Source organism: Oryx dammah, unplaced genomic scaffold (genome assembly GCF_014754425.2).
Source record: "Oryx dammah isolate SB20612 unplaced genomic scaffold, SCBI_Odam_1.1 HiC_scaffold_26, whole genome shotgun sequence".
Classification (NCBI taxonomy): domain Eukaryota; kingdom Metazoa; phylum Chordata; class Mammalia; order Artiodactyla; family Bovidae; genus Oryx; species Oryx dammah.
The window spans coordinates 27,583,374-27,611,263 of NW_024070210.1; the positions used below are offsets into that span (position 1 = coordinate 27,583,374).

At 39.7% G+C, this 27,890-nt stretch overlaps 1 protein-coding gene across 1 annotated transcript in view; it reads left to right on the forward strand.

Annotated features, from left to right (window-relative positions):
- KCNH5 (potassium voltage-gated channel subfamily H member 5) overlaps window positions 1-27,890 on the forward strand; it is a 358,894-nt gene that overhangs the window by 13,897 nt on the left and 317,107 nt on the right. The window contains exon 2 of the mRNA XM_040226310.1: window positions 17,508-17,631. Within this exon, the coding sequence (XP_040082244.1) occupies window positions 17,508-17,631 (124 nt within the window). The remainder of the gene's footprint in view (window positions 1-17,507; window positions 17,632-27,890) is intronic.

Genomic DNA, 27,890 nt, shown 5'->3' on the forward strand with positions numbered 1-27,890 from the left:
TTCAGTTTCACTTTGCAGTGTTGAAATACCCTTTTCAATCCCTCTTAGAAAACATTAGTGATTGGTTCATGAATTTCATTTTGTTGCTTTCAAGCTTCAAATTTCCCTTCTTGGCCACTGATTTCTGGAATTTGAATTTTTTTGCTCTTTGAATTGGAGGATTGTGGAGGGCGGGGGGTTAATACTTGGAGCTGTGAGAGTCTACACTCCAGTCCTTCCCTTCCAGTGCTCACTTTGTGGGTTTCACTTCTGTTGGAGGAGCTCTATGCCAGGGTTTTAGGGCTTTCAGAATAAGAGTGATGACTTCTAGGTGATGTGCTTCTCCAAGGTTAGGACTAAATGAATATAATCAGAAGGAGAATCTGATTGACTTTCCTCAGAAGCAGCTCTAGATCTTGGAAGAAGTATAAATTTGTGAGCAAGTTTTATTCAGTGCTTCTGGCTTCTTTTTGTGAAGACCTTTCCTTTCCTACCTCCACTGCCTGTCTTCTCTCTTCCTCAGGACTCTATAGAAATCCTTGGTGTCTTGTAAAAGCAGAAGTGTTAGTCTCTCCATTGTGTCTGACTCTGCAGTCTCATGGACTGGGACCCACCAGGCTCCTCTGTGCATGGAATCACCAGGCAAGAATACTGGAGTGGGTGGCCATCCCCTTCTCTAGGCCACCCTTCCTGACCCAGGGATCAAACCCTGGTCTCCTGCATTATGGTAGCACTTGTTAAAATATCCAAAAATTTCTCTGCGCTTGTGTGGTGAAATACGTCTCTCTAGGGTAATTTGCATAAAAATGATGAGAGGAAGAGAGAGAGGTTTAACCCCTCAACAGGTGTTCCATACTTGTTATTGTTTATGAAATTTCTGGATCAGAAAAGGGTGTAGTTTTCATTAAAAACAAAATAAATGAAACAAAAACCTCAATAAGTATCTAATCATGCCAGACGCAGCTAATGTTGCAGTAGAGGAAAGGCATCATTTTCCTAGGAAGGGGAGCATCTAATATGCTTTTATATTGTTCTCATTGACTGAATATAACCTTTCTTCTTCCAGAAACTTCTGTCAGCAAAATTATTGACCTCATGGTTTGTACACCATCTCCCTTAGGAATGGGATTAATGTGTAGTGGTGTTAAATTGAATGTAGTTATTTTCCTTGTTGTCTGAAGAAATAGCCCTGTAAAGAGGAAGGGCTTCCTTTATATTACATGAAAACAAAAGTTTAAACAGCAGTTCAGAAATATAATGGCGGAAGAGAAAGTCTTAGATAGTGAGACCTAATTCTATCTTTCTCCCCCACTAAATTCCCTTTACCTGTGTTTGCCAGGTTTTCTAATATCCCTGGCCAGCTTTCCTATCCTTAAAAGTAAGGAAAGGCTGCACGAGATGAGTGTATTCATGAGCTTGGGGAATCACCTGATGACCTCACTAGAAAGCAGATTCTGATTCATTCGCTCTGTGTGGGTCCCAGATTCTGCATTGCTCATAACCCCCCAGGTGATGCTGGTCCACGCTTTGAGTAGCAAGGTATGAGAGCAAAGTTTTCCAGACCTGACAGCATGAGGCTGACCTTTGCGGCTGTATTTTTGTGTTGCTGCTGCTAAGTCGCTGCAGTCGTGTCTGACTCTGTGTGACCCCATAGACTGGCAGCCCACCAGGCTCTGCCATCCCTGGGATTCTCCAGGCATGAACACTGGAGCGGGTTGCCATTTCCTTCTCCAATGCATGAAAGGGAAAAGCGAAAGTGAAGTCTCTCAGTTGTGTCCGACTCTTAGCAGCCCCATGGACTGCAGCCTACCAGGCTCCTCCATCCATTGGATTTTCTAGGCCAAGAGTACTGGAGTGGGTGGCCACTGTATTTTTGTGTGGCTGTCAACATTTAGGGTTTATTGAAGTAGATCAGGGCTTCTCCACCCTGGCTACATGTTAGATCACTTGAGAAGATTTAAATATTGATCTCACTCCAGACCCATGAAATCAATCTTTTGAGAGGTGGGGCCCAGAATGAGTAACTCCTGTGATCCCCTTCAGTACTCCTCAATCTCCATCCCAATCAAATGAATAGTCAAATATGAGAAACACTCATAAAGATCCTGGTGGTCTTGTGATTTAGTTTTTGACCTTCCAACCCTTGAGGAAAAAGTATTTCACTTCATGTCCATCTCTGGGAGGATATTGGATGGTCTTGAAGTAAATACAATGAAATGTTTTTGAGCCCCAGACTCTTGCAGAGATTCGTTTGAGAATCTGTTCTTGTGTGGGATTATTGCTTCTGAAATGTTTTACTGGACTACTACCACCTGTGACAAAAAATTACCCAATTCTTAGATGCTTCAATAGGAACATGCTGCTGCTGCTAAGTCGCTTCAGTCGTGTCCAACTCTGTGCGACCCCCATAGATGGCAGCCCACCAGGCTCCCCCATCCCTGGGATTCTCTAGGCAAGAATACTGGAGTGGGTTGCCATTTCCTTCTCCAATGCATGAAAGTAAAAGTCAAAGTGAAGTCGCTCAGTTGTGTCTGACTCTTAGCGACCCCATGGACTGCAGCCTACCAGGCTCCTCCATCCATGGGATTTTCCAGGCAAAAGTACTGGAATGGGGTGCCATTGCCTTCTCCAACAGGAAGAATTCACAATAGGAACGTATGTGTATTTAAAACATTTGGACATGATTGTTGCTAAATCACATGGTGTATAACCAACACAAATTTATTTCTCACTGTTCTGAGGTCTGCAAAGCCATGGTCAGGGTGCCAGCATTGTCAGATTCTGGTGAGAATGCTTTTCCTGGTTGTAGACTGCTGACTTCTCATCGTATCTTCCTCATATGATTGGAAGCCAAGCAGAGGGAGCAAGCTCCCTTGTCATTATCATAAGTGTTCTAATCCCAGTCATGACGGGCCTTATCCCAGTCATGACGGGCTCCATCCTCATGACCTCATTGAATCTTAAGCAAATCCCAAAGTCCCACCTCCTAATACCATCACACAAGAAGTAAGGTTTCAATGTATCAGTTTTGGGAGAATGCATACATTCATTCCATAATAATCAGGATTGTGATGGTACTCAGAATTATGGGCAATTTCTTTAATGGCTTTGTGTTTCAAAACTTCTGAGGTGGTCTCGCTTTCGAGATTGCAACTATCTCCTTTGCAAAAGACGTTATCCTTCAGTAACTAGATTGCTTTTCCCTGCCATGTTTTAAAGCCAAAGGGAATTAAAATTTTCTGGAAGCAATTTTAATTACTCTGCTATCTTGTTCTTAATATTTGTTAATAATACCAGATTTCACATTTACTGCAATAATAATTTTCATGACTATAGGGAAATGGAGCAGTTATGTGAATATTTCATATATACATACTGAGTTTCAACAAACAGATCAGTTTCCAAAAGAAGCTCCTGGACTATTTATTTAATACTTAGTAATTTCCATTTAATTTAGCCTTTAAAATAAAAAAGTCTGTCTTTTTTTCCCACTTTCTCCTAATATTTTATTTTGTAATTTAGCTCTTAGTATAATTTTATAGGTTTTGGTTTGCAGGGTCAACATTTAAATTTTTATTTTTCCTAAGGTATTTGTTTATACACAGAGAGAGAGAGCTTACAGAGAAAGCTCTGTGTATATAATACAGTTGTAAAAGAATCTTGTACACAATAAACAGTAATAGTTTATAGTTTATAGGTAATTTTTACTCAAATGGTTAGCTTATAAAGATTTTGCTCACATTATTCTAATCTCCATAAACTACCCAGAGTGGTAGGCATTGCTATGAGGAAACCAATAACCTAACTAAAATTCCCCAGGTTTTTCACAGTAGCTCCCTTGGTTGTATTGAGACAATCCAAGTGTTGGCAGAAAATTTGTGGAAAGGGCTTCTAGCGATAATTAAAAAGACAATTTTTAAGAATTGGAGTATAGTTGCTTTACAATGTTGTGTTAGTTTCTGCTGTACAGCAAAGTGAATCAGCTATATGTATGCACACACCCTCTTTTTTAGATTTACTTCCTATTTAGGTCACCACAGAGCTTTGAGTAGTTTGGTGATAACTTGTAATGAACATTTACTAGCTGATGACTTGTTATATGAAGGAGCTAGCACTACGGTTAATTTTCTAAGTTCAGTTGCTCAGTCGTGTCCGACTCTTTGCAACCCCATGAATTGCAGCACGCCAGGCCTCCCGGTCCATCACCAACTCCCAGAGTCTACCCAAACCTATGTCCATTGAGTCGGTGATGCCATCCAACTATCTCATCCTCTGTTGTCCCCTTCTCTGCCTGCCCTCAATCTTTCTCAGCATCAGGGTCTTTTCAAATGAGTCAGCTCTTCGCATCAGGTGGCCAAAGGATTGGAGTTTCAGCTTCGTTAGTCCTTCTAATGAACACCCAGGACTGATCTCCTTTAGGATGGACTGGTTGGATCTCCTTGCAGTCCAAGGGACTCTCAAGAGTCTTCTCTAACACCACAGTTCAAAACCATCAATTCTTTGGCGCTCAGCTTTCTTCACAGTCCAACTCTCACATCCATACAGGACCACTGGAAAAACCATAGCCTTGACTAGACGGACCTTTGTTGGCAAAGGAATGTCTCTGCTTTTCAATATTCTACCTAGGTTGGTCATAACTTTCCTTCCAAGGAGTAAGCGTCTTTTAATTTCATGGCTGCAATTACCATCTCCAGTAATTTTGGAGCCCCCCAAAATAAAGTCAGCCACTGTTCCCACTGTTTCCCCACCTATTTGCCATGAAGTGATGGGACCAGATGCCATGATCTTCGTTTTCTGAATATTGAGCTTTAAGCCAACTTTTTCACTCTCCTCTTTTACTTTCATCAAGAAGCTCTTTAGTTCTTCACTTTCTGCCACAAGGTTGGTGTCATCTTCATATCTGAGGTGATTGATATTTCTCCCGGAAATCTTGATTCCAGCTTGTGCTTCCTCCAGCCCAGCATTTCTCATGATGTATTCTGCATATAAGTTAAATAAGCAGGGTGACAATATACAGCCTTGACATACTCCTTGTCCTATTTGGAACCAGTCTGTTGTTCCATGTCCAGTCCTAACTGTTGCTTCCTGACCTGCATACAGGTTTCTCAAGAGGCAGGTCAGGTGGGTCTGGTATTCCCATCTCTTTCAGAATTTTCGACAGTTTATTGTGATCCACATAGTCAAAGGCTTTAGCATAGTCAATTCTCAGTTAGGCTTTATAAAATATTCAGAAATGGTAGAAGCAGTTCTTATGTTTGCGTTCCTAAACCCAGAACACATATTGCTAACATGTTATCATTAAGACTTTGAGGTAAGAGCTGGTGAGCACACAGTTTAGTTACTTTGCTCTCTGTTGGTCTAAATTAATGGAATCAAACTCCAAGCATAAAGATGAATGGAGAGCATATTTCTTTGACTATTTTTTTTAAACTTTAAACTCAGTACAAGCAAATATTCTAGTATGTACTTAGCAAATGTCTGGATTGTCCATATTCTATATTATTAGTTAAAATTAAGTATATTTATTTTAAAAATAAGATTGAAGTCAGGCAATATTTCAACAGCTCACTTTTAAAAAAATTATTTTTAATTGGAGGATAATTACTTTACAATATTGTGTTGGCTTCTGCCATACAACAACATGAATCAGCCATAAGTATGCATATGGTCTCTCCCTCTTGAAGCCCCCTGTACCCCATCCCACCCCTCTACATTATCACAGAGTACTGCTTTGAGCTCCCTGTGTTATACATCAGCTTTCCATTAGCTATCATTTTTACATATGATAATATATATTTTTCAGTGCTACTCTCTTGATTTATCCCACCCTCTCCTTCCCACATGGAATCCAAAGTCTGTTCTCTATGTCTGCATCTCTATTCTTGCCCTACAAATAGGTTCATCAGTACCATTTTTCTAGATTCCATAAATATGCATCAATATATGATATTTTAAGAAGTTGTGGTACATATATGTACAGTGGAATATTACTCAACTGTAAAAAGGAATGTATTTGAGTCAGTTCTATTGAGGTAGATGAACCCAAAGCCTGTTAAACAGAGTGAAACAGCTTGCTTTTGATTCCAACTTGTGTATTCTTTTCCCTAAACCACTCTGCCTTCAAGCTAATATAAGAATTAGTCTTCCTTGGTGTGAATTGTTTTAAGACTTACCTTTCATTCCTAGTCATATTTCCCATAGAAAAGGTTTGAATTTGCAAATATCTCAGTCAAGAATTGGAATTTAAGGAGCTTTGTGCTTCCTGCTTCTGACCTCCTGGGACATGGGCTTTGTGAGTCTCTCACTCATCACTGAATGGAGTTGTACATATGATATATGGTCCAAGACCTGGCACAGAGCAAGGGCTCTGCTCCTGGCTGCTTTTGTTATTAATTTTGTTATTACACAGTAATACTAGGATACAAGTGAAATAACATAACAACAGCAAATGGATCATGACAGCTGAGCCCTGCTGAGCTGGAGTCTTCATTTTCCCATGTGGAACTATTGAAAGTGGATGTTGGGGCAGGCTAATATTTTTAATAACAGACTTAACTAGGGACAGTAAGAACTTCTGATCTAAATCTTTAAAAATGTCTTGAAAACAAGTCTATTTATGAGAGAGGCAGATGTGCAAGGCCTTTGGGAATAGTTTGAAGTAGGTTTTTAAAACCATGAGATATGACTCTTCACAGGGCATAGATCGATTTAATGGGTCTTTTTTTTTTATTTATTTTTTATTTTACTTTACAATTCTGTATTGGTTTTGCCATACATTGACATGAATCCACCACGAGTGTACATGTGTTCCCAAACATGAACCCCCCTCCCACCCCCTCCCCACAACATCTCTCTGGGTCATCCCCGTGTACCAGCCCCAAGCGTGCCGTATTCTGCATCGGACATAGACTGGCAATTCGATTCTTACATGATATTACACATGTTTCAATGCTATTCTCCCAAATCATCTCACCCTCTCCCTCTCCCTCTGAGTCCAAAAGTCCACTATACACATCTGTGTCTTTTTTGCTGTCCTGCATACAGGGTCATCATTGCCATCTTTCTAAATTCCATATATATGTGTTAGTATACTGTATTGGTGTTTTTCTTTCTGGCTTACTTCACTCTGTATAATCGGCTCCAGTTTCATCCATCTCATCAGAACTGATTCAAATGTATTCTTTTTAACGGCTGAGTAATACTCGATTGTGTATATGTACCACAGCTTTCTTATCCATTCATCTGCTGATGGACATCTAGATTGTTTCCATGTCCTGGCTATTATAAACAGTGCTGCGATGAACATTGGGGTACATGTGTCTCTTTCAATTCTGGTTTCCTCAGTGTGTATGCCCAGCAGTAATGGGTCTTGACTGGCACACTAAAAGATTGAAATAGAACAGAAGTGGAGTACATCTTGTACAGAAAGCATTTTCTGAGAAATATTTTCAGTTGTGTGTACATATGTGCATGTGTGTAAACACACTGAGTCACTATGTAAAATTTATCTCTTACTATCAGCTTTAATTAAACAAAATTGAAAAACACTGATTTGGATAGTTTTTGGGGAAAGAAAGCCCCTTAATGTTTATGGTCCTTCTGTTTTAGAATTGTGGAATTCCCTTTCCTGGAATACTGGGCAATTCCTCTAATCAAAAAAGTAATTACTGTGTGGGGATTTTGTATGCACAGTAGGCATAAAATGTATAATTCTGAGGACTATATCATCCATATGAAAAGACAAAAATTACCACAGATGAAAGCATACATGAGGTATTTAGGGAGGTACTTCACACTAAATTTAATGATATTAATTATATAAAGAGATCCCTGTAAGAATCTATGAATGTATCTGTTTATTGATATAGTCAGGGCTTCCCAGGCGGAGCAGTGGTAAAGAATTTGCCTGCAGTGCAAGAGATGCCGGCTCAATCCCTGGGTCAGGCAGTTTCCCTGAAGAAGGAAATGGCAACCTACTCTGATATTCTTGCTGGGAAGTCCCATAGACAGAGGAACCTGGCGGGTTACAATCCACAGGGTTGCAAAAGCATTAGACACAATCTAGCAACTAAAACAACAACAAAAACATTGATATAGTCATTCAATTAGCAAGCATATATTATATGCGAGGCACTGTGTTAGGTATTGGAGGGTCAAATAGGACCTTAGAGCTCAACAGGAAGATATGTGTTAATCATGTCATGACACAGATAGGTATAAAATTGCAACCTTGATAAGGGCTGTGATGGAGAGGCACATTGTGTCTAAAATTATTAGGGATGACCTGGTCCAAAGGTCAGGGAAAGGTTCACTAGGGTCATGACAATTGAGTTAAGGTCTAAATAAATGTAGATGTCAACTAGATACAGGGGGAAATGAATGATGTTTAGACAGCGAGAATGTCAAGTTAAAAGGCCTCCTGTGATGGAAGAGGATGAAGCTTACAAGAGAAGGGAAAAGTCACTGTGGCTGTCATGCCCAGGGCAAGGGGCAGAATGCTGAGAGCTGAGGCGTGACAGACTTTGAGGTCATTTTAGACCATGGATACGTTGGAGGGTTCTGATAAGTTACTGATGGATGTTACAGCAGGAAGGGGACATGATCTGGTTTGAATTTTGAAAAGACCTGCTTGGCTTCAGTGTGGATAATCACTGAAATAGACCTCAGTGATTCCTTCATTGAGAGGATCTGAGTAGACTGATTAGATAGATCTTGGCATGCTCTAGGGGAGAGATGATGGAAGCTTGGAATTGGAAGAAGATGATGAGGATCTAGAGAAATGGTGAGATTTGAAAGGGGTTTAGGAGATAGAGTTAATAAGATTTGGCAATACATTAGATATAAGGTGATCAGAAGGATCTTGAAAGATGGCTTCCAGATTTCTGGCTTGCATAATTGCATTGTTGTTGTGATGCAGTTGCTGAGTCATATCCGACTCTTTGCGACCCCGTGGACTGCAGCATGCCAGCTTCCCTGTCCTTCATCAACCCCGTGGAGTCTCCTCAAACTAATGTCCACTGAGTTGGTAATGCCATCCAACCATCTCATCCTCTGTCGCCCCCTTTTCCTCCTGCCCTCAATCTTTCCCAGCACTGGGGTCTTTTCCAGTGAGTCGGCTCTTCACATCAGGTGGTCAGAGTACTGGTGATTCATAATTGCATAATTCCTCTAAAACAGGGAACACTAGGAGAATATCTGACCTGGGGGAATGACAGGTCATATACATGTTACTGAGTGAGGTACATTTAAGCTATCTAAGAGGAGAGGTCAACCTGGGTATAAAGATCTAGAGTTTCTAGAAGAGGTCTGGTCTGGTGATATAATACAGTTATAAGTTACTGAATCTATGGAGATAGGTGAAAGTGAAAGAGAAGTGGACATGAAGGAACTTGAATATATACTCACTGGATAAAGAATGTTGAGCCTGCAAAGAAGAGGAGGAGTATATAGAGAATCAGGGAAATGTTTTTTTTATGAAAGCTAAGAATTGAAACATTTTTAAGGAGGGAGTGGTTACCAGTGCTTCTGAATTAAGTGAAAAGAGCAAAAAATGTCCTTTGGATTCAGTGACATGAGAAGTAATGAAAGGTTCTTGTTGAATGAAAAGACGCCAGGATTCTTAGCCCCTGAGAAGAATTCAATCCGGGGCCAGAGATGAGGCTTGATTGCTCAGAGCTTTTGTGTAATAAAGTTTTATCAAAGTATAAAGGAGATAGAGAAAGCTTCTGACATAGGCATCAGAAGAGGGCAGAAAGAGTACCCCCCTGCTAGTCTTCAGCTGGATGGTATATAGTTACTGCTGCTGCTGCTAAGTCGCTTCAGCCGTGTCCGACTCTGTGTGACTCCATAGATGGCAGCCCATCAGGCTCCCCCATCCCTGGGATTCTCCAGGCAAGAACACTGGAGAGGGTTGCCATTGCCTTCTCCAATGCATGAAAAGTGAAAGTGAAGTCGCTCAGTCGTGTTCGACTCTTACTGACCCCATGGACTGCAGCCCACCAGGCTCCTCTGTCCTAGTAGTCTGTTAATGAAAGAAAGGAATGTCTTAAAACTCAGAATGGCACCAGGCCCCTCACCCATAAGATGCATTCTGGGATAATCTTGGCACCAAATGGTTCATCCTGGGCCATAAAATGATTAACTTGAATCTTGTAGAAGGATGGATCACCGTACAAATAGTTTCATTTACATAGATTCAGTTCAGTTCAGTTCAGTCGCTCAGTCGTGTCCGACTCTTTGTGACCCCATGAATCGCAGCACGCCAGGCCTCCCTGTCCATCACCAACTCCTGGAGCTCACCCAAACTCATGTCTATCGAATAGGTGATACCATCCAGTGATCTCATCCTCGGTCATCCCCTTCTCCTCCTGCTCCCAATCCCTCCCAGCATCAGAGTCTTTTCCAGTGAGTCAACTCTTCGCATGAGGTGGCCAAAGTACTGGAGTTTCAGCTTTAGCATCATTCCTTTCAAAGAACACCCAGGGTTGATCTCCTTTAGAATGGACTGGTTGGATCTCCTTGCAGTCCAAGGGACTGTCAAGAGTCTTCTCCAACACCACAGTTCAAAAGCATCAATTCTTCAGTGCTCAGCTTTCTTCACTGTCCAACTCTAACATCCATACATGACCACTGGAAAAACCATAGCCTTGACTAGACGGACCTTTGTTGGCAGAGGAATGTCTCTGCTTTTCAATATGCTATCTAGGTTGGTCATAACTTTCCTTCCAAGGAATAAGCGTCTTTTAATTTCATGGCTGCAATCACCATCTGCAGTGATTTTGGAGCCCCGCAAAATAAAGTCTGACACTGTTTCCACTGTTTCCCCATCTATTTGCCATGAAGTGATGGGATCAGATGCCATGATCTTCGTTTTCTGAATGTTGAGCTTTAAGCCAACTTTTTCACTCTTACATAGATTAGGGGAACAATATCTGAGTACAACATACTGGTTTGTCAAGTAAGTTCTGAGCCATGAAGTGGAACCGACTTGAAGACAGAGTTTGTGGTAAATGCATAGCACATTAGCATAGCTTAAGACAAACATTTCCATAAGAAAAATGCATTGGTTATCTCAAGGTTTGAGAATAGTTAACTTCAGGTGAAACCAGGTGTCATTATGGCAACACATTATTTTAAGAGAAACCTGCTTTTAAATTTGTATAGAGAAAGAAAAAAAGATCGCTAGTTTGTTTCCTCCTGCTGCTTAAGAGAGAGAAAAATGTCTGATACTTGCAGGCTACTTCCTCTGTTTTGAGACCCCTGGCCTTCCCGCCTGTTTCCCTCTCAGTAATTGGTGACCTCAGTAATTGGTGACCTAGGCTGTCTTTGAGTGGTGAGGACGTAGCCAGATAGAAGTGAGTTGAGTGAATAGGAGCTGAGAAGAAAGAGCCCGTGAGAACAGACAACTTTTATGGAAAGTTTGTCCTGTGAAGGTTTGGGCACACATACTGATAGCCAGAAAATGTGGGTTGACTGGTAACCACTAAATGTGCCATAGAGAAAGGATGCTAGAACTGGTTTTTAAACGTTTTGATAGGCAAAGAGATAGAGAAAAAGTATTTCACGAGGACAGAGGGCATCATGAATGATTATCTTTTGGTGACATAATGAGGAAAACTGACATAAAGTATGGACTTTTAGGAGTAATGAGAAATATGTTTGTACAGGTAGAGAGGCTGAAGCTTATTTCAGAGGATTTTGTAAGTCTGGAATAGGACCCAACGATATAACCAGTTGTGAGATTTGATCTGAATGAAGAGTAGTAGGAAGGAGGCAGGGTTTGAGGGGGACAAATGAATGTTAGTTTGAAAATCAGCCTGAACGTCAGGATGAATTGAGACAGGGAGACCTTGTATAACAAGCTTTATGCACTGCCACAGCTAACCTAGTCATGAAGTGGGGAGCATGTGAATTAGGGTAAGCTGTCTAGGACTGGCCTGGGCTAAAAGGGGAAAGAGGTTAATTTTAGGTGATCATATTACAAATCTTTACAACTGATGCTATATATAAATGAAAATATTATATATTTATAGAAGAATTTATACTTTATGAAGCATGTATATAGAAATAAGCTTCTTTAATCTCTAATCACTATATGTATCAGAGAAAGGTAGTATTATCATTCTTACAGCTAGAGGACAGCTTACATGAAACTGGTGTCCTAAAACTTGTGATCCTCTGGCCCTTTGTGCTCCTTGTGTTTTCTTTGAACTTTGAGGTCTACTTTATTTGAAGTGAAAGATACAGATCTTGGGTTCAGTTGAATTAGTGTTGACAAATGTATGTATATACCTCAATAATTTATATCTCTATAAAGATAGAAAACGACCTTCTCCAAGGAGTTCTTTTTGCATCTTTCCTGTCAGTCCCTCTTCCATCTGCCCCCTTCAGAAATCATTGCTCTGATCCATATCACCGTAGATTAACCTGACAGTATTTAAACTTCATTTGAATGAAATCATGGTTTCTGACTTCTTTTAGTCATCATAATGTTTTTCAGATGAATTTGCAGTGTTGCAATCTATCATTATGGAGAAGGAGGGAAAACACATGTGTGTGTGTATTAAGTCACTTCAGTTGTGTCCAACTCTTTGCAACCCCATGGACCATAGCAGCCAGGTTCCTTTGTCTATGGGATCCTCCAGGCAAGAGTACTGGAGCCATGCTCTCCTCCAGGGGATCTTCTGACCCAGGCATCAAACCCATGTTTCTTATTTCTCCTGCATTGGCAGGCGGGTTCTTTACCACTAGCTCCACATAATGTTTTTCACATTAATTTGTATTGTTGCAATCTATCAGTAATTTCATCATGAGAAAACGCTGGGCTGGATGAAGCACAGGCTGGAATCAAGATTGCTGGGAGATATATCAGTAACCTCAGATATGCAGATGACACTACCCTTATGGCAGAAAGTGAAGAAGAACTAAAGAGCCTCTTGATGAGAGTGAAAGAGGAGAGTGAAAAAGTTGGCTTAAAGCCCAACATTCAGAAAATGAAGATCATGACATCTGGTCCCATCACTTCATGGCAAATAGATGGGGAAACAGTGGGAATAGTGGCTGACTTTATTTTTGGGGGCTCCAAAATCACTGCAGATGGTGACTGCAGTCATGAAATTAAAAGATGCTTACTCCTTGGAAGGAAAGTTATGACCAACCTAGACAGCATGTTAAAAAGCAGAGACATTACTTTGTCAACAAAGGTCTGTCTAGACAAGGCTATGGTTTTTCCAGTAGTCAGGTATGGATGTGAGAGTTGGACTATAAAGGAAGCTGAGCGCTGAAGAATTGATGCTTTTGAACTGTGGTGTTGGAGAAGACTCTTGAGAGTCCCTTGGACTGCAAGGAGATCCAACCAGTCCATCCTAAAGGAGATAAGTCCAGGGTGTTCATTGGAAGGACTGGTGGTTGAAGCTGAAACTCCAGTACTTTGGCCACCTGATACAAAGAGCTGACTCATTAGAAAAGACCCTGATGCCGGGAAAGATTGAGGGCAGGCAGAGAAGGGGATGACAGAGGGTGAAATGGTTGGATGGCATCACCGACTCAATGGACATGAGTTTGGGTGTACTCCAGGAGTTGTTCATGGACAGGGAGGCCTGGTGTGCTGCAGTCCATGGTGTTACAGTCCAAAAAGTCGGACATGGCTGAGTGACTAAAGTGAAGCATGATCAGTAATTCATTCCATTGTACAGCTGGGTAGTGTTTTGTAGGAATATACCACAATTTTTAATCCATTCTTTTGTTGATGGACGTTCGCATTGTTTTTGATTTTTGGTTATTATGAATAAATCTGATGTGAACAGTTTTCAAGTCTTTTTGTTAACATATATTTTCATTTCACTTGAGTAAATGCTTCATAGTGAAATTTCTGGGTCATAGTTGAATATTTAACTTTACTTGAAACTGTTTTCCAAAGTGATCATACAATTTTATATTCTCATTAGCATTTTATAAAGAATTTCAGTTTTTCCACAATTTTGTCAACATTTTGTATCATTAGCCTTTATAACCACTCTAGTGGTTGAGCAGAGATATATCATTGTGTTTTTAGTTTGTATTCCCCTAATGCATGATGATGGTGAACATCTTATTCTTATGCTTATTGGCCATTGTATATCTTCTCCTGTGAAATGTCTGTTCAAGTCATTTGCTCATTTTGTTAATTGGGTCATTTGCCCTCTGGTAGGATTTTTGGGACCTGTTTTGGATACAATTTTTTTTCTTGGGTATCAGCATGTTAATATTTTCTCTCAATATGTGGATTTCCTTTTCATTTACTTGACAGTATCCTTGAATGAGCAGTTGATTTTAATTTTGATAGTGTCTAATTTATTTATTCTGGTGGCTCAACAGTAAAGAATCTGCCTGCAATGTAGGAGATATGGGTTTAACCCTTGGTTGGGGGGATACTCTGGAGAAGAAAATGGTAACCCATTCCAGTATTCTTGCTTGGGAAATCCCATGCAGAGAAGAGGCTGGTGGGCTTCAGTCCGTGGGATCGCAAAAGAGTTGGGCATGACTTAGCCACTAAAAACAATTTATTTATCAACACTTTATTGTATGGTGATTAAGAGTCTTGAGCTTCCTAGGTTGTGCAGGTGGTAAAGAATCTGCTTGCCAGTGCAGAAGACTCAAGAGACACAGGTTTGATTCCTGGACTGGGAAGATCCCCTAGTATTCTTGCTCCAGTATTTTTACCTGGAAGATTCCATGGACAGAGGAGCCTGGTGAGCTACAGTCCATGGGGTTGCAAACAGTTGGATGTGATGGAGTGTGCATATTCACACACACACAGAGACACAAACGCACCCGCTGAAAGAGTCTTAGAAATTTCTGTCTTCTCAGAGCTGCAAAGATCTCCTCTTATATTTTCTTTTTAGTTTTCACTCTTGTGTTTGAGTCTATGACCTGTTTTAAATTACTTTTGTGTGTGTGGCATGAGGTAGGGGTCATGGTTCAATTTTGCTTTAGTGGATAGCCAGTTGTTTTAGCACAGTTCATTGAAGTTGTTTTTATTAATGAAATTGCCTTGGCATCTGCTAAAAATCAGTCGACCATATACATGTCTATTTCTGAATTCTTTAATCTGTTTCATCGATCTATTTGTCCTCACTCCAATTTCATACTATATTAATTACCATAGCTGTATAGTTCTACAACTTGGTTCTTCTTTTTCAGAATTTATTTTGGGTTATTTTTTGTAATTTGTATTTTCATATTCTATAATTATTTTGTCAGTTGCTTCAAAAAAGCCTGTTGGTAATTTCATTGGAATTGTTTACATCTGTTTCTTTCTTTTCTTTTTATTTCATTAGTTAGAAATCTAATAAAATATTGAGTATATATCATTGACTTTTTCCTAATTTTGGGGGGAAAATGTTCAATATTTTAGCTTTAAAAATGATGTTAGCTATGGATTTTTAAGTAGGTCTCCTCTATCAGTTTGAAGAAGTTTTCTTTTATTCTTAGTTTGTTGAGGTATTTTAATCATGAATAAGTATGAATTTTGTCAAATGCTTTTTTCTGCATTTATTGAAATATAATCATATGGCTTTTTTCTTTTATTTGGTAGATGGATTACCTTGATTGGTTTTATAATGATACATCAAATTATGTTCATGAGATAAACCCCACTTGGTTATGATCTATTTTCTTTTTATGTACTGCTAGATTCTATTTGCCATTATTTCTTCTGGATTTTTACAAATACATTCTTAACGTCTATTGGTCAGTAATTCTTTCTTTAATAGTTCACTTTTCTTTGAATGTTTTTTATTTCACTTGTCAACATTCCAATGTTTGTTTATTTCCTCCTATTTAATTTTGGTTTAATAGCTATTATTTTTCTATTTTTTTTCCATGTAAAAGTTTAGATCATTGATTTTAAACTTTTCATTAAAAATAAACTTTTAAAATGAGAAATTTCTCCCTAAGCACTGCTTTAAATATATACCACAAACTTATTATCATCCAGTTAAAAATGACTTCTATATTTCTTTTAATTCTACTTTGACCCAGTGGTTTAGAAATGAATTGGATACTATCCAAAAGCTTTAGATTTTTCTAGATGTATAAAAGATGGCTTCTGATTAAATTACTTTGAGGTCAGAAAATATCAGTCAGTTCAGTTGCTCAGTCGTGTCTGACTCTCTGAGACCCCATGGAATGCAGAATGCCAGATTTCCCTATCATCAAACTTCCAGAGCTTGTTCAAACTCATGTCCAACGAGTCAGTGATACCATCCAACCATCTCATCCTCTGTTGTTTCCTTTTCTCCTGCTTTCAGTCTTTCCCAGAATCAGGGTCTTTTCTAATGAATCAGTTCTTCATATCAGGTGGCCAATGTATTGGAGTTTTAGCTTCAGCATCAGTCCTTCCAATGAATACTCAGGACTGATTTCCTTTAGGATTGACTGGTTTGATCTCCTTGTAGCATGTGGTTGAAAATAATGTCTTTGAATAATTTTACTTTAAAAAGAGGCTTTAAAAATTTTAAGTTAGACTTCTGTAAATCAAGGAAATCAGTCCTGAATATTCATTGGAAGGACTGATGCTGAAGCTGAAACTCCAATACTTTGACCACCTGATGTGAAGGACTGACTCCTTGGAAAAGACCCTGATGCTGAGAAAGATTGAAGGCAGGAGGAGAAGGAGACGACAGAGGATGAGATGGCTGGATGGTATCACCAACTAAATGGACATGAGTTTGAGTAAACTCTGGGAGCTGGTGATGAACAGGGAGTCCTGGCATGTTGCAGTCCATGGGCTTGCAAAGAGTTAGACACGACTGAGCAACTGAACTGAACGGAACTGAACTGAAATCCAGGAAAGGAAAGGAAAAGTTAGTCATTCAGTCATGTCTGATTCTTTGCAACCCCATGGACTGTAGCCCTCCAGGCTCCTCTGTTCATGAGATTTTCCAGGCAAGAATACTGGAGTGGATAGCCATTCCCTTCTCCAGGGGATCTTCCCAACCCGGGGATTGAACCCTGGTCTCCCACATTGCAGGCAGATTCCTTACCATCTGAGCCACCAGGGAAGCCCTTCTGTAAATCAAACTGATAGACAAAGAATTTGTCCCATCATGTTAAAATTACATTAATATTCTTTTTGGAGGAGTTACCCAAAGTTGCCTCTGCTTTTAAGTTTAATATTCTCAATTTGTGAAGAAGTGACTGTAGCCTTAGTCTTAACAAACTGTTTTTAGCTGTGATTGTTATAGTCATTAACATTTATTTAACATTAACCATACTTTATTTTCATAGCATAGTATTTACTTGAATGCAAGAGTATTGTAAACTAGCTTCTTTTCAATGGAGTTTTTAGTTCATATGCAAATCTCATACTTGTTGCAGATCTCACTTGCTGGTCATGCTATGCTAATAATAATTTCAAGGATATGTTTTATTATTTGTGCTATAAAAACCACAGTTACATTTGTTTATTTTTATGAATTTGTGTTTTTAATTACTTGTACATTGTTAAATGAAACTAAAAAACTTCCCTTTCCTTCTTTCTTCTTTAGAATCGAGTTTCTTACTGGGAAATGCCCAGATTGTGGATTGGCCTGTAGTTTATAGTAATGACGGTTTTTGCAAACTCTCTGGGTATCATCGAGCTGACGTCATGCAGAAGAGTAGCACTTGCAGGTAGGTAAAAGAACAGCTCAGGAATGTTTTCTAAAGTTTAACTAAATGTTGAAGGTGATTCAAAGACTTACATTTAGATTCACTGTGATATCATGATTTGTGATAAGAAATACGTATTTGGTCTTCCACCCAGTTCCTGGCACAGAGCTCCTCAATTCTTGGCTTTTCTTGTGATATGTTAATGAGGTAACTTTTGGAAAGCCCTTGGATAACCTAAGGATGGGGTTGACTGGCAGAGAAATCAGCCATGTGGTTAGAAGCGCAACTTTTCCCCAGTCTCCTGGAGAGGGGCTGGAGGTTGAATCAGTACCAGTGACAATGATTTAATCAGCTATGACTGTGTAAATGAAGCTTCCCTAAAAACTCAGAGGACAGGTTCAGAGACCTTCCAGTTTGGGCAACGTGTAGAAGAGCTGAGAGTGTCTATCTGGTAAGGGTGTGGAAGTCCCCTACCTTGCCTCTCCATCTGTTCCATGTGCCCGTTTCTGAGTTATATCCTTTTATGATAAACCAGAAGTCTGGTAAGTAGAATGTTTCTCTGAGCTCTGTGAGTTGCTCTAGCAAATTATTCAAACCAAAGGAAGATGTCTTGGGAACCTCTGATTTATAACTGGTGCTGAAGTCTAAGGTTGGGAACCAATTTGAATTAGGTGGATCAGAAGCACAGCCAACACCTAGGCTTGTGCTGATGCCTGAAGTAAGCAGGAGGGCAGTCATGTGGGACAGAACCCTCAATGTTCAACATGCAGAAGCTGATGCTGCCTCTGGATAGATAGTTGGAATTGGAATTTCAATTCCCCTCTTCCCCAGATTGGAATTGAGAACCTATTGACTCACATAAAACCTATAGGGCAAAAATTATGTTAGAATATTAAGATTAAATTGTCAGAAATATATAGTTTAAGAGGCACTGGTGAGAGCTTTTGCTAAGAGAAGTATTTTTGCATAGCTGTGAATTTATCAATTCATTCAATAAATATTTTTAAATCACCCTCTATGGGCCATGAACTATTCTATGTGCCAAATGATCAATGTTGTTGTTCAGTTGCTCAGTCATGTCTGACTCTTTGCGACCCCATGGACTACAGCATGCCAGGCTTCCCTGTCCTTCACCATCTCCTGGAGCTTGCCCAAACTCATGTCCATTGAGTCGGTGATGCTATCCAACCATCTCTTCCTCTGTTGTCCCCTTCTCCTCCTGCCTTCAATATTTCCCAGCATCAGGGTCTTTTCTAATGAGTCAGCTCTTCGCATCAGATGGCTGAAGTATTGGAGCTTCAACATTAGTCCTTCCAATGAATATTCAGGGTTGATTTCTTTTAGGATTGACCAGTTTGATCTCCTTGCAGTCCAAGGCACTCTAAAGAGTCTTCTCCAATACCACAGGACTGGAGAAACAGACTTATGGAGGGCACAAACAAAACCTTCTGCTCATCAGGACCTACAAAAGACTGAACCAGATGTGCCTGTGTCCAGGAGTTTCTGGCAGAGGTGTGGGTCGACAGTGGCATGCTGCAGGGCCAGGGGCACTGAATACAACAGTCCTGGGAGCTGTGGCTTGATGGCATAGATCCTTTTGAAGGAGGTCACCTTACCAACATTGTGAAAGTTGTTCAGTCATGTCTGACTCTTTGTGACTCCATGGACTGTATAGTCCATGGAATTCTCCAGGCCAGAATACTGGAGTGGGTAGCCTTTCTCTTCTGCGGGGGATCTTCCCAACCCAGAGACTGAACCCAGGTCTTCTGCATTGCAGGCAGATTCTTTACCTGCTGAGCCACCAGGGAAGCCCATTACTGCCATTACTCCTAGCTTCCTATCAGCAGACAATTGGATTAAAGATTTACTGAGCATGGCCCTGCCCACCAGAGTAAGACCCAGGTTTACTCACAGCCAGAACCTCCCAATCAGGAAGCTTCCACAAGCCTCTTATTCTCATTCATCAGAGGGCAGACAGAATGAAACCACCATCACGGAAAACTAACCAAAACTGATCACGTGGGATCACAGCCTTGTCTAACTCAATGAAACTATGAACCATGCCATGTAGGTCCATGTAAAATGTATGGGTCATGGTGGACAGTTCTGACAAAATGTGGTCCACTGGAGAAGGGAATGGCAAGCCACTTGAACATTCTTGCCTTGAGAACTCCATGAACTGTATGAAAAGGCAAAAATTAAAAGTGATCATTGGAGCAGCCTATATCAGAGACCCTTCAGCACTTTTTGAGTTGCTAAAACTGTCTTGAACATAGAGTCAGCAACCATCAACCAAGTAGGACATGGTTTTAAACATTTAAAAAGATCAAAAGTTCTTTCATCTTGAATAAATCACACATACTTTTGTCATGTTGGTAGGTTGTACCACTGCTATTTTGTTTGACTTATGTAAAACAGAATCTGGCATTTATATTATTTATAACAATGCTTTTAAAATATTCCATATCTGTGAGCTTAAAGAGAGTATTACCAAAAAAGATCATAGAAAAGAAAAGGAAGCTCTATGTAAGAAACCTATTTAGAACTGAAAACTTTTCACAATATTTCAGTAAGACCAGATGGGATGTTTTTTCCTTGAGTTAATTTTTCTTTAATGCTCCCACTTAACTAAGTACCAAAATCATGTTATTTTAGAACTGCAAGGTATATGAATTATTTTCTACTCCATATTCTTTATTTTTCAGAAGAAAAAACTTGAGGTAGAGTTAGGTTAAGGGATTTGCCCAGGGAAACAGTGATTGATTTTTTTCTACCTATTTCTTTCTTTCTTTTTTTTCCTACCCATTTATGCTGCAAAACATTATATGCATGTACAAATATATATATTCTACATCTTCATGAAGGGTAGGGATTTCATATGGAGTCTGCTGCTGCTGCTAAGTCACTTCAGTCGTGTCCGACTCTGTGCGACCCTATAGACGGTAGCCCACCAGGCTCCCCCGTCCCTGGGATTCTCCAGGCAAGAATACTGAGTGGGTTGCCATTTCCTTCTCCAATGCATGGAAGTGAAAAGTGAAAGTGAAGTCGCTCAGTCGTGTCCGACTCTTAGCGACCCCATGGACTGCAGCCTACCAGGCTCCTCCACCCATGGGATTTCCCAGGCAGGAGTACTGGAGTGGGGTGCCATTGCCTTCTCTGATATGGAGTCTAAACCTGACTATTTATGGAAATCACTTAGAGAGATTCAGCAAAACATAGATTCTCAGACCTCACCTTAAGCCTATTGAATCAGGATCACCCCAGGTGGGTAGGTGGGAGCAGGAATCAGTACTTTTAACCAGCAGCTCAGATAGTTCTGATGCTTAGTGAGCTTTAAGAAACTATCTGTTCAAACATCCTCTTCTTCCACCTATCCTCTTCCAGTCATCCTCATTTTCTCTCTATTAAAGTCTTTCTCACATTCAGCCTTCACTTCCAGGCGTGAAATTGGTAAGTGGGAACAGTGGAAAACGGTGGCCCCTCTTTGAGAGACTCCCTTTGTTAGCACTGTTGTTTCTTGTGCCTTTTATCTGCTGGGTGGATATATTAGCTCTTGGCCTAGCACTCTCATTGAGGTGTGTGTTCTAAGTTCTGGGAGGCTAAGGTTTGTATGGACCATTTCTGCTCCCTTATGTCTCAGCAGGGTTTAGATTAAATGTTATTATATAGTTTTGAAATGACTGAATTCTTGTTAAATATGGACACAAATAATTTCATAGTGAGGGTAACCTTGTAAACAAATCAAAGAGTTTTACTGATTTTAATAATGACAAGTTTCAGACAGAGTAAGAAACTACACATCAGTGAGTATTTGTCTTTCCCAATCCTTCTCTCATTAGAGCAGGTGTAGAGAGTAAAAAATTAAATATATTCCTCAGTTTGTTCCAATATTATCATTGTGATTACTCCAGACAAAGTCTCTATTTTATTTGATTCATTTTATTTCTTTTCTCTTTCATTCCATCCTCCTTCATCTTCCATAGTTATTCATTTTAGTATATTTGTTTTATGTCTTTCTAACAATTCCATTTGTAAAATAAATATGTGTATTCTTATAATGATGTTGCTTTATGTGCATTTGTTTTTAAGGCCTGCCTAATTTATACCACGCAGTAAAATATACGATTTCTTGCTCTTTTCATTCATCATTATGTTCTTGAGTTTTATTTGTTGCTATATCAAATCTGTTTCATCATGTCTGACCATTTTATAGTGTTCTCATAGCCTTCATTTTCTATATCCACTTTACTAGTCTTGAATGCCAACTTCTGCCACTTTGCTACTCCAAAAACAAGGAGGTAAACATCCTTATAGCCATCTTCTTGTGGCCCCATGTGAGAAGTTGTCTGTCACTATGCCCAGAAATAAGATTGCTGTACAGTAGAATATATGCAGAAATTGTAAATTAACTGCTGTCAGATTGCTGTCTAGAACGGCCCTCTGTTTTCACTCTCATCTGCCTTGAGGGAGGGTTATAGACTTCCCTGGTGGCTCAGATGGTAAAGCATCTGCCTACAATGTGGGAGACCTGGGTTCAATCCCTGGGTCGGGAGGATCTCCTGGAGAAGGAAGTGGCAATCCACTCCAGTATTCTTGCCTGGAAAATCCCATGGACAGAGGAACCTGGTAGGCTACAGTCCATGGGGTTGCAAAGAGTCAAACATGACTGAGCGACTTCACTTTCACATCCTTGTACTTTATAATAGCAGCTAAATTTCTATTTTAAAAAATCTGATATGTGCCATGTACTGTCTCATTTTTATCTCAGCTAAAATTTCAAAAACTATGTTTTATGAAATTTTTGGATTCCTAGGAATTTCAAATGTTCATGTTATTATTTAATAATTGCCTTTCCAAGCTTTTGGACTGTTGCTCTATACTGAAGGACATAAAACACATTGTGTGTTAGAAAGAAATTGTATGTAGGTTTTGGGGGAATGGCATTTAAAAACGTCTGATCTTATCGCAGGACCCTTATAAAGCCCTGACATTAGAGACATACTGTCATAGTTCCGGTAAAAACCACGTTAGCATTCTACTTTTGATTAATCTGAGCCTTTTAAAAGCCTCTTCTGCCTTTTTAAAAATTATTTTTATTTATTTTTACTTTTTAAGATAGAAGGGTGGGAAGACCAATCATATAGGTCGGGAGGATAGGAGTAGACAGATGCATTTGAATACAATTTTTTGCCCCCCGGAAGCCCATTAATAATCCTTAACCAAGCTATCAGATTAGACAATAAAGCAGAGATGTTAAATGACACTTTGTTTTCACAAGTAGTTTTATGAACACAGGGTTACCTCAGTCAACAAGAGAACATTCCACATGATGGATATCAGTCAGTCCCTTTCCATCTGGCTGAGGGCTCTGCTTCACACTGAGAAAAAAGTACTGGAGGGCAGAGTGCCTCAGTGATCATGTCGCACTCCAAACATTAGAGATGTCTGATGCTAGTTCTAGTTTCCCTTAATTACATGTCATGGATTTACCTTTTATGACTCAATCTAAATCCTTTTAAGCTCATATAAATTAATGGGCTGTGAAACCTTTTATGATCCATTGTAGGAAATGTGTAATGGTTCGATTTATTATGAAATTACTTCTTTCAGATTTTGAAAGCTCTTCCTATTTATTTCTAAATCCTTCTCCTCACTCTCTCTTAGGCTTCTTTTTGATCCTTTGACTATAGATTTCAGCCCATCCTGTGATTAACTCTCATGATGATTTTACTTTTGTGGCTGATTCTGAGGTGGAGACCACATATTTTTAAGTCAATCTGTGTGGTTTCTGTGATGAAGCATTTGCTAGGCTGTGAACTACAGCCTGTATGTAGTATTATCCTTTACTTGTGGGGACTGAATGTATGTTTAGTCCAAGAACATTGTTAACCCTTAGCAGATATTATAAAGTTAGTTTCTGCTCTCTAGTGAAGTGAATCAGTTCCTGCATTGCAGTGGATTCTTTACCAGGGCTCCCAGGGAAGCCCTTAGGTATACATATATCCCTTCTTTTGTGCATTTCCTTCTCATTTAGGTCACTACAGAGCCCTGAGTAGAGTTCCCTGAGCTATTCAGTAAGTTCACATTGTTGGCCATTAGCAGGTTAAGATAGATGGGCAGTATTTATGATTAGCCTATATATTTTCTCAGTGTGCAGTTTCCTTTGTCCCATGGAAGTCTGTCAACATGGTTGCCATCCTTCCTGTCTGGTATCATAATGAGGCTCGTTTGTGAGATTATGATGGCAGAACAAGGGATCCAAAAATAAGTAAATCTTGCTATAAAGCAAAACCACTCCCTAGAAGTTTCCAGGGTAGGATGTACATGAAAGATACACTGCCAAATGCTCAGGCAAGCTAGATATGGCCCAAGATAGTTCTTGCCTGGAGAATCCCAGGGACGGCGGAGCCTGGTGGGCTGCCGTCTATGGGGTCGCACACAGTTCGGACACGACTGAAGCGACTTAGCAGCAGCAGCAGCAGCCTTCAGGAAATCCCCTAAGATCAGATCTTCCCACAAGTTAGTTGTGTGGCAAGATAAGTGGCCAGAGTATCCAGCAGCAGGCTGTGGGTGAGTTTATACCTCAATGTCATGGGCTCACAAAGAAAGAAGACACACAAAATGATGTGTATCTCTTTCAGACACAGTGACTCTGCCCAGTAGCAGGAATGAACCAGCTCTTGCCGTCAAATTGTAAAGGGTCAAGGGAGTAGGGATGGGGCTGGAAGGGCCTTCTTCTAACTCCACCCATGAGAAACATTCCAGTAATAATTCAGCAATCGTATAGTACATTATAATTTATAACTTCATGTACATTATCCTTTTTAATTCTCACTGTGTGAGTTATATTAACATTATCATCCCTGGTGGCTCAGAAGGTAAAGGATCTGCTTGCAGGCAAGGAGACCCCAGTTTGACTCCTGGATAGGGAAGATCCCCTGGAGAAGGGAATGTCTACCCACTCCAGTGTTCTTGCCTGGCAAATTCCATGGACAGGGGAGTCTGGTAGGCTACTGTCCATGGGGTCACAAAGAGTTGGACATGTCTGAGCGATTAACATTTTCACTTTTCACGGATGAAAGAACTAAGAGTCAGAGAGGTTAAACAAGTTGGCCATGGATTATACGGTTTGTAAGTGGTCCTCTAAGTGCAGTGGTCCTCTGTTATATCATGGCTGCTCCATATTATAGCAAGGATAGATTGCTTCTGTGCACCTGATTTTATTTTCTGTCCAATAAGACAACAATGCAGTTGTGGAAGTCATTTATCATTACTGAAGGGGAGTTTTGTGATCCAATACAGTAATTTGAAGTTCTATAGTTTTTTAGTATTCCCATTATATATTCCGGGAGGATAGTCAATGAGATACATAAAAGCTATATAAAATTATTTTATAGATATGTGGTTTCTAAAGTCTGATGATTATCATTTCTAAATCTTGTTTCCATTCAAATACCATTAACCAGTCAAAGACTGCACTGAGCTTCAATCATCTGGAGTCAGGTTGCAGGAAACCTCCATAAAGAAATTCAGCATTTACATATAAGGAAAGCTGAGCAAGTAAGCAAATGTGCCACATCCATAGTACGCATAGTATATGCAGAAGCACTGGTTTAGTCATTTTGGTTTGGACAGTGTTGGGTGGAAATACTTTCAAAATTTGAATTACTTTCCAGAACACTTGCCTTCGAGAAATGGTTAATACATTTCAGACATTCTTTTGGGTCATTTTGAAATACCTTTTACTATTTAACTGCTGCATTTTACTACTTAAAATATGTGTTGTTACTGGAAATACAGAGTTTAATAAGCTTAAAATAAAAATATGAGTGAAACAATATAAGATATAAAATATTATTTTTGAAAAATTATTCAGAGTATAATAATCTGGGATTTTTTTTCTTAAAATGCCCCTATTTTTCTTAGAACAGGCTATTTTAGCATTGGGAGAGCTAAAGAGGAATGGGTTATAGAATTTTCAGAGTTTGAGAAACTGCTTGTTTTCACCTTCTCTGTAGAATTTTAGCTGAATCAAACTTGTATTGTATTCCTTCTTAAGTGTTACTGTTACATCAGTTTCCAAGATAGTTTCTTTGCTTTTTTTTTGAGTTGTAATTTATCTTTAATCCTATTAGAGTTAATTTTTCATTAATTTTATTCTTCTTCCTTGTTATATTTTAGATTTCTTTTTCATGATTTTTTGTTGGCCAGTTGTGACTATTGTGTTTTGGTTTATTGAACCATAGACTCTGACATTTAGTAATAGGAATAAATGCTTTTTCTTTTCTTAACGACCACACACATTTAGTAGTTTAATTACTCATATCATACTTTTTGCTTTTGTGTGTTTTAATATTGTCTCTTTAGTAGAGTCTTTAGATTAAAAGTAGGAGGAGGCAATGGCACCCCACTCCAGTACTCTTGCCTGTAAAATCCCATGGGCGGAGGAGCCTGGTAGGCTACAGTCCTTGTGGTTGCTAAGATTGGGACACGACTGAGCGACTTCACTTTCACTTTTCACTTTCATGCATTGGAGAAGGAAATGGCAACCTACTCCAGTATTCTTGCCTGGAGAATCTCAGGGACGGGGGAGCCTGATGGGCTACCGTCTATGGGGTCGCACAGAGTCGGACACGACTAAGCGACTAAGCAGCCGCAGCAGCAGGGACTCAAAACCGGAGAAGGCAATGGCACCACCCTCCAGTACTCTTGCCTGGAAAATCCCATGGACGGAGGAGCCTGGTGGGCTGCAGTCCATGGGGTTGCTAAGGGTCGGACACGACTGAGCGACTTCACTTTCACTCTAGATTAAAAATATCAGTCAATAAAAAGTTTACCTATCTGTAAAAAAATATTAGCAGTATTAAACTAGTGTTTTGTTTTGGTGGAGGAAAGGAGGGTGACTTTGTTCACTAACTGACGAATTCTAATTTAATTTTGATGCCCTCAGAGATTTTCATAAAACTCACATGATGGTAAGTCAGGCTTTGATAGGAACAGTGGCTTTTCAATGACCTCTGAAGCATCATGTCGTAGTCTGGCTGTAAGATTATGGAGTTACAACCTGTTATCCTATTCTAAGATTTTCTTGCTTATTTTACTATTATAACGACAATTAACTATTCCTTTTTAATAAAAAATAAAAGTAATCGAAAATTCAGGATACAGGTTGGAGAACATTTGGTTAGTGCCATCTATCAATGGGCTTCCCTGATGGTTCAGACAGTAAAGAACCTGTCCGCAATGCAGGATTTGATCCCGGGGTCCAGAAGATCCTCTGGAGAAGTGAGTGGCTACCCACTCCAGTACTCTTGCCTGGAGAATTCCATGGACAGAGGAGCCTGGTGGGCTACCGTCCATGGAAGTCACAAAATGTCAGACACAACTGAGCTACTAACACTCTCATCTATCAGTACTTTCTTAGTCTCTAGAATTTTAGTTGCTCAGGTTGGTGTTACCATAAGGTGGATCATTACTCTGTAATTTTTAGTTGTGATAAGGTATCATTGTTGAATCCTGCTAATCTTGCTGGTTCTTGCTAACAAACTATGCTTTTCATGTTGTAAACTTTCTAGATTGAGATATTCAGGAGCAGATTTCCTATGAAGATAAAAAACCTTAACCGTTATGCCTTTCTGTGAGTGTATGGCTTTCAAGGGTCTGTATTTAAGTTTGTTTTATAAATTTAGTATTCTGCTCCTTAAAGAGGGCCTCTCGAGCTGTATAAGCTTCAGGCCCCACCATACTTGGATTTACTGCCGGCTAATCAGTTAATGTCTTGGAAATTCTAAGAAAAGCAATGACAAAGATATACTTGAGGCTTCAAAAACTGTCAAGTCACACATATTTTTCCTGGTGGAAGAAATTACCTGGACAATCATAGTAACTAGTAGAACTGGGTATTTGAAACCAGATGCACAGCTTATGATTGCAACAGCATCAAGAATAGTTTTGGAGTCTTGTACTCCTTTGACTGAGTTCTGTTCTGTAAATTTGCAGACTTTTTGAAAAGTTCTCTTAAAAAAATAGATAATTTCAAATGTTTGGAAATGTTTGTGAGATGTGGAAGTTTACTCTTGATCTCTGTTTTTATGTTCCTCTAGTGGCTTCACTTTCACTTTTCACTTTCATGCATTGGAGAAGGAAATGGCAACCCACTCCAGTGTTCTTGCCTGGAGAATCCCAGGGACAGGGGAGCCTGGTGGGCTGCCGTCTATGGGGTCGCACAGAGTCGGACACGACTGAAGCGACTTAGCAGCAGCAGCAGCAGCAGCCATAGC